The sequence below is a fragment of the Neopsephotus bourkii genome, unplaced genomic scaffold (genome assembly GCF_033783945.1).
Source record: "Neopsephotus bourkii isolate Nb327-2 ecotype Australia unplaced genomic scaffold, CSIRO-AGI_Nbou_v1 NB_719, whole genome shotgun sequence".
Taxonomy (NCBI): domain Eukaryota; kingdom Metazoa; phylum Chordata; class Aves; order Psittaciformes; family Psittacidae; genus Neopsephotus; species Neopsephotus bourkii.
This window is the reverse complement of record NW_026901218.1, coordinates 933,932-951,614: the sequence shown is the minus strand read 5'-3', so window position 1 is coordinate 951,614 and position 17,683 is coordinate 933,932. Positions and strand designations below refer to the sequence as shown.

At 43.8% G+C, this 17,683-nt stretch overlaps 4 protein-coding genes across 16 annotated transcripts in view; 2 read left to right on the top strand and 2 right to left on the bottom strand.

Moving 5' to 3' along the window:
• FAM107A (family with sequence similarity 107 member A) overlaps positions 1-17,683 on the top strand; it is a 320,254-nt gene that overhangs the window by 51,062 nt on the left and 251,509 nt on the right. The gene's annotated exons all lie outside the window — the stretch shown is intronic.
• KCTD6 (potassium channel tetramerization domain containing 6) lies at positions 57-7,890 on the bottom strand. Of its 6 annotated transcripts, none has more exons than XM_061354263.1 (3): positions 7,866-7,890; positions 2,595-2,703; positions 57-1,440 (listed from the first exon to the last, which is right to left on the bottom strand). In XM_061354263.1, the coding sequence occupies exons 2-3, from the start codon at positions 2,619-2,621 to the stop codon at positions 754-756; spliced, it is 714 nt and encodes a 237-aa protein (XP_061210247.1). In that variant the 5' UTR covers positions 2,622-2,703; positions 7,866-7,890; the 3' UTR covers positions 57-753. The 6 variants fall into 6 exon arrangements, with proteins under 6 accessions (XP_061210247.1, XP_061210242.1, XP_061210246.1 ...); XM_061354258.1 differs by lacking the exon at positions 7,866-7,890 and adding an exon at positions 7,725-7,859; XM_061354262.1 differs by lacking the exon at positions 7,866-7,890 and adding an exon at positions 5,602-5,824.
• Positions 8,230-11,774, top strand: PDHB (pyruvate dehydrogenase E1 subunit beta). 3 transcript variants are annotated; one of them, XM_061354254.1, is made up of 9 exons: positions 8,230-8,408; positions 8,505-8,612; positions 8,680-8,742; positions 8,825-8,860; positions 8,953-9,238; positions 9,851-9,961; positions 10,565-10,656; positions 11,080-11,221; positions 11,597-11,774. In XM_061354254.1, the coding sequence occupies exons 1-9, from the start codon at positions 8,268-8,270 to the stop codon at positions 11,740-11,742; spliced, it is 1,125 nt and encodes a 374-aa protein (XP_061210238.1). In that variant the 5' UTR covers positions 8,230-8,267; the 3' UTR covers positions 11,743-11,774. The 3 variants fall into 3 exon arrangements, with proteins under 3 accessions (XP_061210238.1, XP_061210239.1, XP_061210240.1); XM_061354255.1 differs by lacking the exon at positions 8,680-8,742; XM_061354256.1 differs by lacking the exon at positions 11,080-11,221.
• PXK (PX domain containing serine/threonine kinase like) overlaps positions 12,838-17,683 on the bottom strand; it is a 38,291-nt gene continuing 33,445 nt past the window's right edge. For 2 of the 6 annotated variants that reach the window (XM_061354243.1, XM_061354244.1), the window contains exons 18-19: positions 16,852-16,934; positions 13,802-13,951 (exon numbers count right to left, since the gene is read on the bottom strand). In XM_061354243.1, the coding sequence (XP_061210227.1) occupies positions 16,879-16,934 (56 nt within the window). In that variant the 3' untranslated portion in view covers positions 13,802-13,951; positions 16,852-16,878. Of the gene's footprint in view, positions 13,952-16,851; positions 16,935-17,190; positions 17,226-17,683 lie in introns of those variants that run through there. The other 4 variants (XM_061354245.1, XM_061354246.1, XM_061354241.1 and 1 more) reach the window with 2 other exon arrangements.

Here is a 17,683-nt window from a genome sequence, read left to right as displayed (position 1 = left end):
TTTAGTTTTTTAAGTATTAAGAGTACTAGAAGACAAAAAGAAAATACAAAATAGTATTCTGTATTTCACATTTTTATTAGCTTCTTGTTGGCAGGCATTACACTTGGGAATAATATTGCACCAGGCATTAAAAATATTAATTCTACCACAGGGACATTTTGCATTTAGAATCCAATATAAATATTTCTAATCATATTTCCATGGCTACAGATAATATTTGGTTGTTTGACTTATATGCATAGAAAGAAACAGTTGTCATAACTCTAAGAAACTGTACTTATCAAGTACTTTTAAAAGAGAGGAATTTGTTTTCCTAGAATATTACAATACTGTTTATTTATTTAGAAACTAAATTAGACTAAATGATAGCAGCTTTTCCCCAACTGCATTTTAAATTCTTTTTTGTTTCTTGCTCCCAGTGTCATCATGTTAGATGGATTAGAAATCATTTAAACAGAGGTAATTTTAGCACTTTTGAGTCAGAGAATTGCGTTAATGACATAAAATACCTTATTGGACTAATTCTTCGGACTCCCTCTTTCAAACAAAAAGGTGTCTTGACTGAACAGGCACATGCATGGTTTTCTTTTCAGAACAGGACAAAAGAACAGAGCTGCTGGAGAAGGGAACTCCTCCAGTCCTTACTGAAAAACAATAAATAGTCATATAAAAAGAAGCCCACATTGTTGCTTTAGTCAAAACCCAGACTCTCTTGGGATTACTGTCCAGTGACGTTGCTAATGGGAGCCAGAATCAGTCATCTGTTTTCCTTGCCAGTCTACAGAAAGTCCAGTTATGCTCCACTGTGTTCTCATTAGCCCGTTCACTCATATGATGCACTCTGGTATTCCTGATCGTGAAGCCTTGCTTTGTGATGTACTCCATGAGGTGGACTCTAAGTGACACTTCCTGGTGGTAATCGCACGGCCCAAAAGTGAAGGAAACCTGGCAGTCCCTGGTGTCCATCATATGCTTATTCCACCTTATGAAGTGGTTTGAAATGCCTTCCAGTAATGAATGGACTTTTGTGGTGATAGTGAGCTGTGTGATTATTACAGCCACTGGGTTGGAGTACTTGGAAAGCTTCCGGGTGCTGGACAGCTCCACCACCTGCTCAAAGGTATCCATGGAATACAGTGGTTTGGGGTCATTAAGACACTGAATGAGTGGTTCAATCTGATAGAAGTCTGCTTCCTTCCGCAGCAGGTCAAACTCCTTGAAGTCCAGTGGCAAAGTGAGCTCTGAGGTCCTTAAAAAGTTCAGAACATAACGGAAAAGTGGTCCATCTCTGTCAATAAAGTAATTGCCCTGAGAGTCCCTGGCAGTGGGGAAGTCTCCCCTGAACATGGCCCCAAGCATTGAGTCAGGATATCTTGTTAGAGTTGTGAGGGATGTCGTATACATGTGTCCACCCACATTTAGCGTGACTGGATCAGTCATCTAGAAAGAGAGAAATTGCAGAGTTTATCAAGCCACCACAAGATTCAACCACCTCACTGACACACATGGCAAGAACTGCAGGCTCTGCAGAGAATAACTCTTCTATCTGAAGCCTTTAAGCGGTGTTGAAACCCAAACAAATCCAAGCCACCTAGCAACAAGGCACAACTGGCAACTAGACAGGGTGATAGTTAACATTCAGAATGCACATTTCCAGAACGCTTCAGAAATCTTAACAACTGAGCTGCTGCCACAGAAGCAGGTTTTGCATTTGGGCAACAAAGTTTTTTCCTGTTCTACAGATGGGGAAATGAGAGGAGAGATATTTCCTGAAGAACAAGTTAGTCTGAATGAGGCCCAGCAGTGTTTCTTACTTTTACAATGTCTCATTCTAGACCAAACAAAACGGGGAAAAAAATAAAAGGAAAAAGAAAAAAAGAAAAAAAAAAAAATCAGCTGAACAAGTCCTAAGCCTCTTTCTCTCCTTCAAAACAGGATGACAGTGCAAGTTTAGACACAAGACCAAGAGCTCACAAACAACATAATCCACGCTCTGGTTCAGAAGCATCAGTAAAACAAACAAAAAAAACTTTCAGCTTTTAAGTCTAAAAGGACATATTTATTAGCAAATGTAGAAGAGGGAGGCAGAGCACAACCAGTCTGCATCAGCTTCCAAATAGCACATGAGGAAGCAAGAGAGAAAGGAACATAAATCCCATCTGTCCGCCAACCCTAACAACTAGGACTGAGGCCAGCCAGAAAAAAAGACATATGCATGGCAGCAGAATGTTTAGAAAAGGAGAAAAGGAGAAAAATAAGATGCACTTGTCTAGTTTGAGGCAGGGTTTGCAAAGAAAAATATTTTTCCTTCATATATAAAATTACAAAGTCCTTAAAATCACAGGCAGGAAGCACTATTTTCTGCCTTTGTGTGTTAGCAAAACAGTAACAGTGAGCTTAAGGCAACACTTAGGTACTCACTGATTGCACCTAGGAAACATGAACCTGAGCTATCTCACAACCAGCACATGAGTCACATGACTGAAGCTCTGGATCTGTACCCAAGACAGATCTGGAAGAACCCTTACTGTAAGGTCTCAAAAGCCCAGCTGCACCACACAGTGCACACTTCCACAGGCTCCATACGTACTTACCATATAGCCCCAGTCTCCATTATCCATCTGTTCAATTGCTTGAACTATGGTATTCCAAGTTTAACAGAAGGCTGCTGAAAGCATACACGATTTACCTCCTCTTATCTCCCTGCAGGAAAAAGCACACACAAAAACATGAAACAAAGAACAAAATATGGCAGACCATCAGTATCTACAAGAACAACCAAGGGGAATGCTTCCTAATCAAAGGTAGGCTCTCTGCTGGCAGAGCATTCAGCTACAAAATCACATTAGCAAGGGAATCTACAAACACGCTTTTCCCACCTTCTCCCTTCATGCTACCTATAGGACTGCCTCCAGAGCACATAGGTAACCACTCCACCAGCTCTCTGACCATCCCAGTTTTGTTAAATGACAAGCAATCTTCTGAGGATAACATACATTTCCAGACTGCCTTCCACCTGGGAAACTGTGAGTACTTTGAAAGACAGATGTTCTCTTCCCAATTAAAAAAGTTGATTTAGCCACCACTGATCATACATATGATTTGTTAATATTGTCAGAACTTCCATGCTCCAGTTTTAAAATGCACAGAAGAATTAATCAAGCATGAAAGTCAATGAACAAGAAGCAGAAAAAAATTATCTCTGTAAAATAAATAATTCAGCAGTGGAGAACCGCAACTGATAGCAAGAACATCAAACTACAATATGAATGGATTTCACAGATACATATGCACCCTCAAAAGAAATCTCTTCAGGGACAAGCCAGAGGACATCAAACATGTTTTTAACAACGCCCCAACAAAAGCAATTTGAGAAGTGGTTCTTGTGTTGACTTCCCTGTCCCTGAACTGCTGACTTGCATAAGGGGACCCTCTCAACACAAGCACATCAAGAGAAATACACAGCCCAGGTTGTGCAACTCAAGGTGGAAGGTGGGAGTGAATGTCCCCAGACACCAGCGGAGGTTTTCCAAAAGTGGCCTGCCAAGCATGTCAAGTGATGAACGGACCAGAAGCCAGTCACCAATAAGACTTTATCCCTACCCAGAGCCTGCCTCACTGCTAGAATTGCTGGAAATTTAGGTCAATCTGTTTTAAGTAGGGTACAGCTTCGCAGCTTTGTTTATTTTTACATCTTAAAGACCACACAGTTACCAAGACTTCTGCTTCCATCCTCTTTACTAGCAAACTTCAACACGCAGGCACCCAGCTAAAAGCAGCACAAAGATCAAGCCCAGTCAGAGCCCCACATTCCAAACCAACTGAAGGTTTGCAGTTAATTCCCAACTAGAAAGTTTCTTGCCCTTCTCACTGCAGCAAACCAGGTTGGTTTCATTCACCACAGAACAAGGCTGCACATCCCACCTCTCTGGGCTGTGTTATCCCATCCAGTCCTACAGCCTGGACACAACAGGGTCCAGGAGGTCAGGCCTTCGGGGGCCGGCAGCACAAGCACAGCCTCAGCTATGCCTCAGATGTATGAAAGAGTAGAAAAACCCAAATCACTATATGAAAATCCTGAGGTGAGACAACAGAAGACTAAGGAATACTCATGTAGAGAACTAGTCATACCAGGATCTTATTTTTACAAATTAGAGACAGAGCATGCCTCAAGAAAGTACATTAAAGCACAGCCCAACAGCAGATAAACCTGGAATGCCAGCTCTTTTGCCAGCCTCTGTAATTATGTTATTTAAACTGTTCACAAATCAAGAAGTGCATTCATTCAGGTTTTCTTTATTTGGGATTGTCATTCAAGTACAGGCCATTAACTTTATCAGCAGCCCAGGCCTTTCCGATTCCAGCACTTACAGGTGTTATTCTGGTCAAGTACAACACCAGCATAACAAATAGACGCATTAAAATGATAGGAGAGACTGGTCCAAGCTTCTGATAGTCAAAGCAACATTCACTTGAAAGTGAACTGATGCAGCCAGCCCAGAAATTTCCCTAGTAATCATGACAGAGGAGATCTGCGGTGTAAATAAAATTAACTTCAATTATGTAGAATATTTCAAAGACAATGTCCATTAGTTATGTTATTTTGGTCAGCATCTAAATCCACACTACAGATGAATCAAGACTATCAGGGCAAGAAACAGAGGATGCTGTCTATATGAAGGCATGAAGTAATCTTTGCTCACAGCACTGCTACGTAACACTGGAGTCAATAACTTATGAGCAGTATGCTGAAGCAAACCCACCCTTGACATAGAAGTGGCACTGAGAAACCTCACTGACCTTTGCATAAGAACCTAGAATCATTTGGTACACACAGACCAGTGCTGGAGCAGGGTGCACGATGCAAACAGATGATACCAGGAGGCCACCTGAAAATGCTTGTGGGATCACAACTTCTCTCATCAGCCTAGGAGCTCTGAATTTCTAGACTTCACAGGCAAAAATAACTGTTCAGGTGCAACCTGAGGTAAGTAGTAGGAAAGCATGTCACCAGAAGGATAAGGACATACACCCTTCACGATGTACACCCTTCTAATGATGCTTGATATTCTTCCTGAATGAAATATGATGGTGCATCCATGGGGGTGGGCAGACACTCCATCTGTACCCTGGGATGTACTGCCTCAGGCCAGCTCTCATCCCTGTGTCAGACAACACCACATTGCACCCAGGGGCAGCATCGCTAATGTGGCTACTCATGTCCAGACAGCAGATATGAGATGACATGCAGCCATATCCCAAACACAGCCTGCCTTTAATAACCGTAAGAAAAAGTCATGCAAGATGAAATTCAGACAGACAAACTGCTGCTATCATTTAAGCCAAATGGGATGTCACTCTTTGGTGAGAGCAGAAGCACACTGATTGTGTGAAACCACAGTTCTGCTTTCATTGAACTGCTTCTGTAAGCAGCAAGAAGATACACAGCATTAACATGGCCATTACAGCTGCTGCTGCAGCCAAGCACATCCCAAACTAGAAACATACAATGAGAAGCAAGTACCTTCCAAGAAAAATACTCAAGTCATCATTTTATACTTAGTATACCAAATTGCATACCTGCATTTATAAAATGCTGACTCTTACTTCGTATGTTATGACTCGAAGAATCACAAGGCTCTTCACAAGCAACACTACTACAACAGGTATTTCTATTAACTTCAGCAGGGCTTCTCCCAGGACAGAGCTGCTAACGTGCAACCATTCCGCAAGCTGGAATTCAGAGAAAGCAAGTAAGAGTCAGCTGAACTTCTGCTTCTGTGAACACACATACGGGCTTAGGCAGGACAGGGGATGGTGGCAGCATTTCCAGGACCATGTACATTGCAGTTTGTCAAGGCCATAGGCTACACACTGCGCCTGGAGAAACCCACTGCACTGGCACTACATGCAGTTACTTGAAGGAGGAGCAGAAATAGACTAACAGTTAAAAGTCAAGAGTCATGCACCACCTGGCTTGCTCTGAATGGTTTTCATCTAGTCTTTCCAACAAAAAAATTAAAGGATTTACTTGTGGCACCATCCTTAACAGACACTTTGGTATCAGTATAACAACACAAGCTGTTTAACCTCCACATAAACTGTTTAACTGCTTATACACCTGGTATTTCAAGCTACTCACCCACTTGGTGAGCTCCCTGCCTCTCACATTTAGATCTCCAAAGATGAAAATAAAATCCTGCCCTCAGCACAGCTACACTGTACACAGACAACCTTTTTATTCCCCAGGCAGCCATAACATTTGAAAGGCAAGTTTTTATTATAAACCATTATCAGTTACTCACCTGAACTGACAAAAACTAACTAGCACCAGAGATGACTGCAATCCATCACACTGTACAGCCAGACAAATCTGCAGAGTGAACCCATGAGGCTTCAACACTCTGCCATCCTAAGGGAGTGAGGAGGAGGCAAGCTCTTAAAACAACCAGTTATCAAACCTTCTGGCAAATAAGATCAGCTTCACTACAGAAAGCACCCATCACCACATGTCAAGTTTATAACAACTAATAGATACTTAAAAATTAACTTACTTCTTGCTTCTCTTTAGTTGTTTTTTTATTTTTTTTATTTTTTTTACTAATACTTAGTCTTCACCCAGACAGGAGGGAAAAACGCTCACACCAGCCACTCACAGCATTCTCACTCCTTCATGTCTAATTGCCTCACTATAAATTCCAAGATCCCGAAGTTTCCTCCCCACCCCTGAGGAGCTATATTACACCCTGGTTTAAGTCCAGGTTCCAAACTTTCATTTTAATTGGTAGTTTGAAGAGCCCACATCATGGTATCACTTGGATTCTCCTCTCACCAGAGCCAAAAGAAGATACTTGTATCTAACCTGGTCCTGCTGACCCTGTGCTGCTGAAGTAACTACAGGCACCCAAGCTTAAAGCACCCCTGACAGCAGTTGGGTTTTACCCATATATTCTGCTTCTTAGGAACTAACCATTAGTTGGTTCTTTGTAGAAATATGTTTCCAAACAGTTCTAGAGGAAGTCAAGTGTCAGAAACACCGACCCTCACTGCCCACACCAGGGGGCTCAGCATGAGCACGGACCAAAGAACAATGCAGCAAGACTGGGGCTGAAGTCCCTCCCGTAAGCCCAGGCCAAAGAGGGGTCTAGGCCTTCAACAGGAGATGGGAAGTAGTAATTTCCATCACAGAGGAACCAGCGAGCTCATGGTGGAGGAACTCTCCCCAGCATCACAATGATTCAGCAAAGATGCTGGAAATGAACCCAGACATTTTACCTCCCCCCTGCAAGTGACCCAGGAGCCCACAACCTCCCCCCACACCTCGAAACAGTGTCCCAGCTCTGCCCCTTCTCCCCAGTACAGAAAAAGAACCCACTCCCCTCTCTGCGTGGGGCAAGACCCACATACCTTCATCATCCCTGACAGAGATCACCGCCGCGTACGCTGTCTCGCACCCCAGCTCCTTCCCCCACCCCAACTAGATGCAGGACCCACGCACCAGCTGTCCCACCCCTACCCTAACATCGGGTCCTCGTTATCCCATCCCGTAGCGCTTCACCGCCACCGAAAAGACTCCGGGAGCCCAAACCCGTGCCCTGCACCTCATACCCTCCCAGGATGGGGCCGTCGAGCCCTAATGCGTTGCCCGCCCTAAAACGTTGCCCGCCCCCTGGGCGCCTGGCCCAGCATCCCCAGATCCTGCGGCGGCCCTGCCCGGCACTCACGGGAGCAGCTCCCGGCGCTGAGGCAGAGCCCGGCGACGGCGGGGACAGCGGAACACGAGAGCAACGCAGAACCGCCAATGCGGGCGGGCACGGGGCGAGGGCGTGTCCTGACCAAGCCACGCCCCACAACGGCCGCACCACCTCACGTCTGTGGGGCGAGGGGCGGGCGCCGGGCCGCGGACCACCGCAGCGCCTCTCCCCTCAAGGCCCCCGGCCGGGTCCCCCCGCGGGGTGGGAGCCGCCTGGCCCGAGCAGCCGTGTCGCTAAAAGGTGAAGCCCTGGCCGCGAGGGGGTGCGCTCAACCCTGGGCCATGGAACTCCCCCCCTCAGCGCAGGCTGGGCTCACGATGGTCCCTGCCGAGCTCAGCTACCACTACTACCGTTGTTGAAGGGAACCGGAAATGGCGTCTAAACACCGCGCCGGGTGTTCTCGCGAGAGCTTAAGGGTGGGCGGGGCGAGGCGGCTCGCCGGGCCGCGCGGGGCGGGGCTTTGGCGTCACCGGAGGCGCCAACGGTCCGGCGGCACTAGAGGACACGGGCAAGATGGCGGCGGCTGCAGCGGTATTGCGGCACCTGGCCCCGTTGGGACACCGCCTCACCCGCATCCCGCCGCACGGCTGCGCCGGCGGGCGCCTGTTCCAGCATCGCAGGGGGCTGCGCCTCTCCGCGCCAGCCGCCATACAGGTAACAGCGAGCTCGAAAGAGGGAAGTGAGGGAAATGGGCTCGTGTCCCCCTCAAGGGAGGCGAGGCCTTGCCCCACCGGCTCCACTGTCTCACAGGTGACTGTGCGGGATGCACTGAACCAGGCGCTGGATGAGGAGCTGGAGAGGGACGAGCGCGTCTTCCTGCTCGGCGAGGAGGTGGCCCAGTACGATGGCGCCTACAAGGTAGGTTGGTACCGTTACGAGGCCGTGAAAGGACCTCGGGCGGGCGCTGACTGCTCCTTCCTTCCAGATCTCGAGGGGCCTCTGGAAGAAGTATGGGGACAAGAGGGTGATCGACACTCCGATCTCAGAGGTGAGACTCTCCTGTCTCCTACCCAGGAGCTGCCTTCAGTTGCTCCCCCAGCACTTACCCCTTTGGTTTCCTTCTCTTTCAGATGGGCTTCGCAGGAATTGCTGTTGGTGCTGCTATGGTTTGTAAACGTGCATTCCTTTACTTCCAGTTTAAAAAATTAAACTTACTCCTGCGTTAAAAAATACTAATATACATAAATATATTTAACAGGCAGGGTTGAGACCGGTGTGTGAATTCATGACATTCAACTTCTCCATGCAAGCGATTGATCAGGTCATAAACTCAGCTGCCAAGACCTGTTACATGTCTGCAGGATTAATCGGTGTTCCCATTGTCTTCCGGGGCCCCAATGGGGCATCAGCTGGAGTGGCTGCCCAGCACTCCCAGTGCTTCGCTGCTTGGTACGGGCACTGCCCGGGACTGAAAGTTGTTAGTCCTTGGAGCGCAGAAGATGCCAAAGGTCTGCTGAAAGCAGCCATCCGGGATGATAATCCAGGTGAACACAGGCAGATCATGGTAATACCTCGCACCTGATCCTGAAAGAAAATGCTGGGTTTCCCCTCCTGCCCCATTTAAAATGAAACAAGATTATTAAACCCTAAACCACTCAGGTTCAGGGTACTTAGAAAGGCACAGAAGTATTTATTATTTTCCTAACAGTCACTTCCTTTATTAGCAGTAGATTAATTTTGTGCTGTTGCCACAGCTCTGTATCTTTAGTGCTGGTTTGGTACCAATCAGGAAGGTCAGAAACACGAACCTGTTGTAAAGGGGGTAAAAAGGATAAAGATAAATTATGAGGAATTCCTGTATACACAGTGTCCATATAGGTAATTTTTATAGATAATGAAATTCAAATGATAAATTCAGAATGTCATTAAAACCACAGACATGCATGCAGAATGTAAGAATTTTCTAAAATGGGTGATTCTGCCATCATGTACCAAAGTTAAACACCTGATCTTGTTGTACAACGACAGTTTTTTAAAATCAGCCTACTACAAGAAACTTGGCTAGGGGCTTTGGACTAGTATGGTTAGTACTGTTAGTGTCAGGACAGTCCTGTGCCTGCAGATACATACATTAATCCAAGTATGTTTTGTTCTAGTTGTGATGCTGGAAAATGAGTTGCTGTATGGTGTTCCTTTTGAACTGTCTGAGCAGGCACAGTCAAAAGACTTCGTTATTCCAATTGGAAAAGCTAAAATAGAAAGGCAAGGTAAGCTGAGAATAGTTTATTTCCTTGTTAACTGAACTGCCTGGGGACCTTTTTTAACCTCATAGCTATTCAGAATACAGTTTTTATGAGACACAGAGAAGTATTTCAAATGTTAAATGTTGAAATATTACTTTATATAGTAGAGTGCTTTATTGTATGTTGCCCATATAAAGAAAGATCACCTTATTCTCTGTATTTTACCTAAAACTATAACCTTCCAAAGGATTTGTTCCATGATGGCTGAAAAGCCTCTTGTCCTCACCTTAGTATGTAATTTTTGTCAAAAATGCAAAGAGATCATTCTAGCGTTTCTGCCCCTTTGTTTATCATTTACCACTGAATTATATGAATGTTTGAAAAGGAGAATCTGAAAACTTTTAAGTATCTGTCCAGTTCCCTGAATTAAAGGATAAAATATGTGTTTTAGCAGAGTCCTGCTGTTGCCATTCTTTGTGCTGTGTATGGGCACAGAATAGTGAGGATTTGAAATAAATCTAAGGAACTTGAATTTCCAAGGAACTCCTAACATTACCTTGAAAGGAGCTTGAGGTCTAGAAAAAAGCTTCTTAAGGGGTTATTTTTTAACCCTTGTTTCTGTTTTAGGAACTCATATTACATTAGTGTCACACTCAAGACTTGTTGGACACTGTATGGAAGCAGCTTCTGTACTTGCCAAAGAAGGTGTAGAGTGTGAGGTGGGTGACATTTCTGTTGCATTTCTCTCTTCCTGAAATGTGGAAAAAAATCTTTTAAGTGCCTTAACACCATGGGCATTTCATGGTTCTGCATCTGACCTTTTCATCACACAATTAAGGCAGAACTACTGATGATTTTGAGAGTGACCCAGCTGTATGGGAACCAGAACAATGACTCTCTGTTAGTATGGTTGGATCTTGGCATAGCAAGACTCACCTATCGAGGATTTTCCAGGAGCCACCAGAAACTGTTCCTCACAGTCTCTGCCAGAATAAAAAGTTAGAAATGTTATTAATGTTAGGTCTTGTCTTCAGTGAGAACAGATGAAAGTGCTAAAGGACACTGTAACCCAGTAGTAACTGACAAGTAGTAACTGACAGGCTTAGATCATAGCAAAACTCAGTCTTTCTTTTTCTTCCCAGGTTATAAACATGCGTACCATCCGACCAATGGATATTGAAGCAGTGGAAGCCAGCATTATGAAGACAAACCATCTAATAACTGTAGAAGGAGGTTGGCCACAATTTGGAGTAGGAGCTGAAATCTGTGCCAGGATCATGGAGGGTATGAGTTTTGCAGTTACATATGTTGATCCCAGTCTCTAGTCTAAATCCTGATGACTTCTTGATAAAGCCAGATGAATACAAAATTAGGATTCTAGATCTGAGGAGCTTGAGCCTAGATGTCTTGCTCCAGAGATTGTCACAGGGTGGATCCAGCTCATCTTCATTGCAAGTAGCCCTTATCCCAGGAACTTGACTGTGAGAGAAGCAGGATAGACTTGTTTTGCCTGAACCATAGTGCATGAAGATAAGCAAGAACAGCTTTCTCTGGAATATTAGAGCTACAGGAACAGGATTGTTTGAACCGATTAAGGTTTAGAAATTGAACTGAGAGAAAATCATCGTGTACAGCAACCTGACATCTCTCTTGTTTCAGGACCTGCCTTTAACTACCTGGATGCTCCAGCTGTGCGTGTTACCGGTACAGATGTTCCTATGCCCTATGCAAAAAACTTAGAAGATAACAGCGTGCCTCAAGTGAAGGACATAATATTTGCAGTGAAGAAAGTACTGAACATCTAAGTTGTAAATACATGCTTTAAAGTCCTGCTTTATGAAGTGTTTATGTTGTTGGGCAAGTTGTATGCATAACTTCTGTTGTATAGTTATATGAATTTTTGTATAGTGGGGAAAGTATTGGGGACCTCCCATGATGTTTATACCGGGTCACCCTCTAAGCCACATGTCATATAAGTAACAGTGTGGTCATGCTTGTTTGTTCAACAGTACAGGTGGGTTAGTGCTGCTGTATATAGAGAAATCCTGTTGTAAACTTGGAGTGAGGAAAAAATCTTCCATTTCTGCTTATAAGTAATTACCTGACCAGCTGCATTAACTGGCTTTAGTGGTGCTTCAAGGAAGAACTGCAGTGAGCAATGGGAGGCCCCAGTGCGAGCCCTGGAATGCTGTGGCTCCCTAGGAGCCCAGGTCACAAGGCTTATTAAAGGTGAAGGATCAAACAGGCCTGAGTGAAATCTCACTTGGCAGTTCAGCAGTTGAGTGCTGCTGTTCATACAGAGGGGCTTTGGCCCTGTACTCTGAGCACTCTGCTCATGCAGGAAAGCTGCACAAGAGCTTTATTTAATAAAAATTCTCTTCAGTATGTGGTGGGAAACACTACACAATTTTTCTTTACTAACAGCCACATTAAGTGATAAAAATGCTTTGCGTCACATGGGCTAACAAAAGCATGCTCAAACTGTAGTTCTTACAGTGCAAAATAAGCTATTTTACTCTGACTCGCTGAGCTCTGAAGCAGCAGTTGTGTAGACAGTGTTTGGAGAGCTGGTGAAATGGCAGCAGCCTTTCAGTAGATGGCTGCACACCGGGGTTCAGTGCAGGGAGGGCTCTCCTGGGCTTTGTTCAGTAGCTTCTTGTACAGAGTGAGAGCTGCCTGTGTCGGCCTGGCTTGCCCTAAACACTGGTGGCTTTCCAGTGAACTGCTGGAGATGAGACCTACTTACCTCTGTAAGGAGCAGAACAACTTGGATCCTGTTTCCATGAAGGGCCAGGAATACCTTTCAGGGTATTCCCTTTCGCAGAACTGCTGTTAGGTTCTTAGGAAGTCTGGCTTCAGGTGCAATTCTGGGTGAACATACCCACCACCACACTGCTGGAGGAATTCCATTAATATTTTAATAAAAATTACTGGATATCACAGGTTGCATGAAACTTTGTACAGACATTCTCTGCATAGTAACAAACACGGATGTACTTGAATTTAAAAAAATGGATTATCTTTAATCCTTTAAAGTGCAATTTGTTTAAGGTTTTAAATCAAAAAAAAAGGTTCTTTCAATAAAGTTTAAGTTCTAGAATTAACTTGGAAGTAACTTTGCATTTAACTAAATCAAGAATAATATCCCAGTGCCCTGTTAACTCCCCTTTCAACTTATTTCCTCATTTAAAAACCCTTCCCCTTAGAGTTAAGGTAGGATGGCCATTTAAACAAGTTTAATGAGACAGCATTTTTACTCCACCAGCAACTAGAGTGGGAATAGGATGTAATTCTCCAGTTCCCTCACCTGTGCAGTATGATTCGGGGGGGGTGAGGGGTGTAGATTATCTAAAACAAAACTTGCTGATTCAATGCAGCAAGAATTGAGTTACAAGTGCATGAAAAGAGCTGAAAATCTGAGCAGGCTAAAACTACAGACCTGTAATATGGAAAAAGGGGTGGAACAGAGCTTGGGAAAAATGCATTAATTTACCATGATCATGGCAATTCTTATTGTAATTTTTTTATTCAGCTGTATAGAAGTTGCTGTGCTCCTGAACCTGTAGCTAGAGAGTAATGTTCTTGAAACCAAGTGAAGAATGGAGAGTACTTATTGTGGCGTGGCAACACAATTCAGCCAGGGCAGTGCTGCTACTCAAGGAAAGCTGAAACAGGGTAAATGGAGCTACAGTGTGACAGTGCGCTGGTGGATCAGTCACTGGTCAGGAGGGTCTTGTTCCAAGACAGCACAGGAGGGGGAGAGAGGAATTCAATCCCAGTGTGTCCAGCGGCCTCAGCTGATCCTGGGAGCGCTGTAGTCGCAGGTCTGTGTTTTCTTCAGAGTTCCTTTCTGAAAGTTCTGAATGGAGCTGAGTAAGGCTCCTCGGCTTGTGCTGACTTCAGGCCTTGGGGTTGGCTGCATTGGTACCTCTGTACGAGGAGGAGGAGGAGGAGGAGGAGCTGCTGGTGACAGTGGTGGTGGTGGTGGTGGTGCTGGGGGTATCGATGATGCTCCTGTTGAGGAGAGAAGATGTAGTTTGATTATGCCAAGGAGGTCCTGCCACAGAGCACTGCAGCTGCTGAGCTGCACTTGGTCAGTCCTGCTCTAGTCACGTCATCCTTTGAATGCCAATGGAGTGTGAAGAACAGAACAGATGAAAAATGTGAAAGTGATCCAATCCCTCTATCTGCAGGTGGGTCATGTCATCTGAGACGCCTCTAAAAGGAAGCCTGAAGAACCTCAGAACTCGGGGATGCAAAACATGACTCAAACATGGTATCACTTAACAGGACTTCTCAGCTTCAGCTTGTCTTGCTTGTCCCCAGTGAAGTAGTTTGATCTTTGGGTCATCAATAGTAACAAAGACTGGAAGTAAACCTCACTGTTCTTACATGAGTGCTTGGTTGGATTATACTCCAATTTTACAATATTAACTGCAGATAGAGTTTTCTGGAAGTGCTTTACACTTCCACAGTACTGACTCTCAAAACATGTTGTAACAAATGCTTGTTTCACAGGCTGAATGAATCACAACAATCTGCCACTCACACCCCTTGCCTGCCTCTGTGTTCCCATGAGTCACCCTTGCTTTCTGAGTCACATCCATCTCATGCTGCTCATCTTGCCCCAGCCTCATATCCCAGCTCCCTGGTGCACACAGGTAGCTAGCCCAGCAGTGAGGGCCTGCATGGAGGTGCTTCCCGGCAGTTCAGATCCAGGCAGGTGACCTTATTTGCCCCTGCTCTTGTGCAACTCTGCTGCTGCATGTTGCACCATTATTTGTACACATGTACAATCAAAGATCCAGGTAGGACTAAGAACAAAGGGCTTTAGAGGTGACCATGTGCCATTCCACACGACATCCATGTGAAGGTGGCATCTGCAGCCCATCACCCGCTCTATGGGGAATGATGGACTTTTCTTGCAATATTCTGGAATGAGTAGGGGCATAATGATTAACACCTTAAAATTCACTGTTGAACTAACTACATCATCTAGATCATGAGTTATTCCATAGTAAGACTTAGAGAAACAAATGTCACCTATAGTCTAACACTTGCTTCTGACAAATAACCTACAAACAGGAATACACAGCTAAGTGACAACAGCTGTGATACTGAAGGACAACAAACAAGAACAACAGGAGGCCAACCAAGAGACCAAGAGAGGTTACTGAAGTACAACTGCTTGCTATGGAGTAAGGAAGTATCAAGCAGTTAACATTATGGCACACAGACTCAAGAGGTATTTGATGAAGGATAGAGCTCAGCTACAGAAAATAAAAACAGAGCAAAGTTCTCTGTGTTCTCTCAGTTCCTCACTAACACTTGCTCCCAGACCACCAAGTAATAGGAAAAAAAGTAACTCCTGTAATTAAAAGCAAAGGCATTTATACTAGATGACAGTCATAACTCAAAACTCCCTCAATTGCACCAGTCTGATGAGAGACTTTTCCCATATGGGCGTAAGCTCAAAATGCAGAGTATTAACATAAAGCATCCCATTTTGCCAGTGTACACTGATATATGCTGTGACTGTAGCACTTCCAACTCTTCAGGAGAAATTCTCATTGTCGTGAAAACCTCATGTGACAACGCAACACGGAAGTACGTATTGGGTTTGTCTTCACTGTCCTCCTTTCCAGAGGAAATACTCAAGTCCTAGTAGAGATATCAGAGATCAACTGAAACAATTTAACATGCCTGTTGCACGTGGATCAATTGCTTTCTTCAGTAATCAAAACATTACACAGTGTTAGCATAGACTGAAAGAAATTGTCCATTGATGCGCTGGGGCCATCAAACTTACCTAACTCTACTTTTTATGCCAGCCAAATATGTAGGTCAGCTTATTATTAGAAACACTGGAAAACCACCCTGTAGGTCAGAGTTCTTCTGTTTCTCATGTGTGTAGAGTGTGTTAGCAAAGCACAGCAAAGCAAAATGTGACACTTTGCCGAAGGAAGAACAAGAACAGTTAAAGTAGACAAAGCAGAACACTGTAGGACTGACGTTGCAGTGCTAGCACCAAACTGATCAGATGAACTGCTGTAAAACAGCCAAGACTAGCTCATTATAGATGAAGCAGCTCCAAATGATGCAAGAACTGCAGAGAACAAAGACAAGATTTCTGGCTGGAATTGCAGGGTGAGGTTGAAGAGGCTATGCAAGTAGCTGGACAAGATACAATAGGGAATGACCCTGAAAAGTGGCTAGGGGTCTGTAATGGAACACATGGGTAACAGATGCAGTGAAATACTGTGACAGAGAGGGGGGTAAAAAAGCCACAAAGTGCTTGGATCACTAAGTATTATTAGGCCAAGGTTCCATGTGTTACATTCAAATTTTGGTCTGGTTATTTTACAATGAGGATAGAAAAGACATAGAAGTAGGGGGAGAGACCACCTTCCCTTCTGGAAAATGGTTAAATTCCTCATCACACAGTTAAGCTCTTGGGAGACTCATTACAGACAATGATACACTTACACCTGAGCTACACCTGAGATCTGCCTTAAAACATAAATACACACGGGTTTTAGAATGGCATCTGACTAGCTATGAGCATTACTTATGAGCATTACATATTGAACCTATTAAGAGCATGATTCTGGAAATCTTAAATCCATTCATTTCAGTTAATCCATCAAAACCGATCTGTCCTTTCCTTCTAGACATGAGTTTGGCAAAGGAAATCTTAGTTCACCTTTATGTTCTCAGATGCAATTACATTTACAGGTTAAACTGTTCTGCCCAACAGTGAATATTTTTCTATTTACTAGAAAAAAAAACAACAGAGACAAGTGCTCTGTTATCACTACACCTTTCTGATACACATGCTGGAAGAAGTTGCCTGCAAACACACATTTTACTCATTCATGCAGTTGTAAGAATAAAACACTCAAACAACAACTTACCAAAGGTTTTTTACAGGGACATTTTTGTTAAAAGAGTGTGTTAAAAGGAATAGGAAGTAAATCAGATGCTGTAAACTTGATGCCTGAATTGAAAGAAAAACTTAATTATGAATTTAAAGTGACAGTAATTGTGCAAGCAGCATTAAACACTTGACTGAGAATGGGGTGCAAGAAAATCATTTTAGTGATAGAGTTTTTAAAGATGCTGTATTTCATTAAAGTAATCCATCAGAATGTTTAGACCCTTTTCTTCTAATCCCTCCCAAGTTCAAGTTTTGCATTCAACTTTCCCATACAGAAACAGAGCATCTTTAAAGAGAGAAATCAGCATTAGCTTACTTTTCCGAAAATTCACGTTCAAAATGATGCATGCTCTATTGAAGACAGCAGAAAAAGAGAGAGGACACAAGTTAATCACCTGGTTCCCGTGTCAAAGTCAGAAATACAGATACTGACAGCTGCAAAGTTAGTACAAAAACCAGTACATTCTTATTCATTAACAACTATGAGGATTACAGATTGATTACTAAATGGTACATATGCAGTAATGATTATGAACAACCAACCATAATTTTCCGTGCTGAAAGCTTTGTTATACTTGATGAACAAACACAACACACATGCTTTCAGTTGTATATGCAGTAATTTGAGCTTCACAGGATTAAAGTGCATTTAAGACAGATTTAGCAAGAAATCTGTTGGCAGATAAGCCATAGAAGAGAAAATCCGTTCAGTTCAAGGAACTTCCTGTTGTATTAACATCTGTATTTACACTTATGCTGCATGGGTTACAGACACTCAGGAAGAGCATGTACTAAAGAACTCAAATCGT

Coding starts and splice junctions, on each gene's coding strand:
- PDHB (XM_061354254.1), top strand. CDS start 8,268: ATGGCGGCGGCTGCAGCGGTATTGCGGCACCTGGCCCCGTTGGGACAC. Junction 8,743..8,824: donor TCGACACTCCGATCTCAGAG/GTGAGACTCTCC, acceptor CTTCTCTTTCAG/ATGGGCTTCGCAGGAATTGC. Junction 11,222..11,596: donor CTGTGCCAGGATCATGGAGG/GTATGAGTTTTG, acceptor CTCTTGTTTCAG/GACCTGCCTTTAACTACCTG.
- KCTD6 (XM_061354263.1), bottom strand. CDS start 2,621: ATGGATAATGGAGACTGGGGCTATATG. Junction 1,441..2,594: donor ATGGAGACTGGGGCTATATG/GTAAGTACGTAT, acceptor CTCTCTTTCTAG/ATGACTGATCCAGTCACGCT.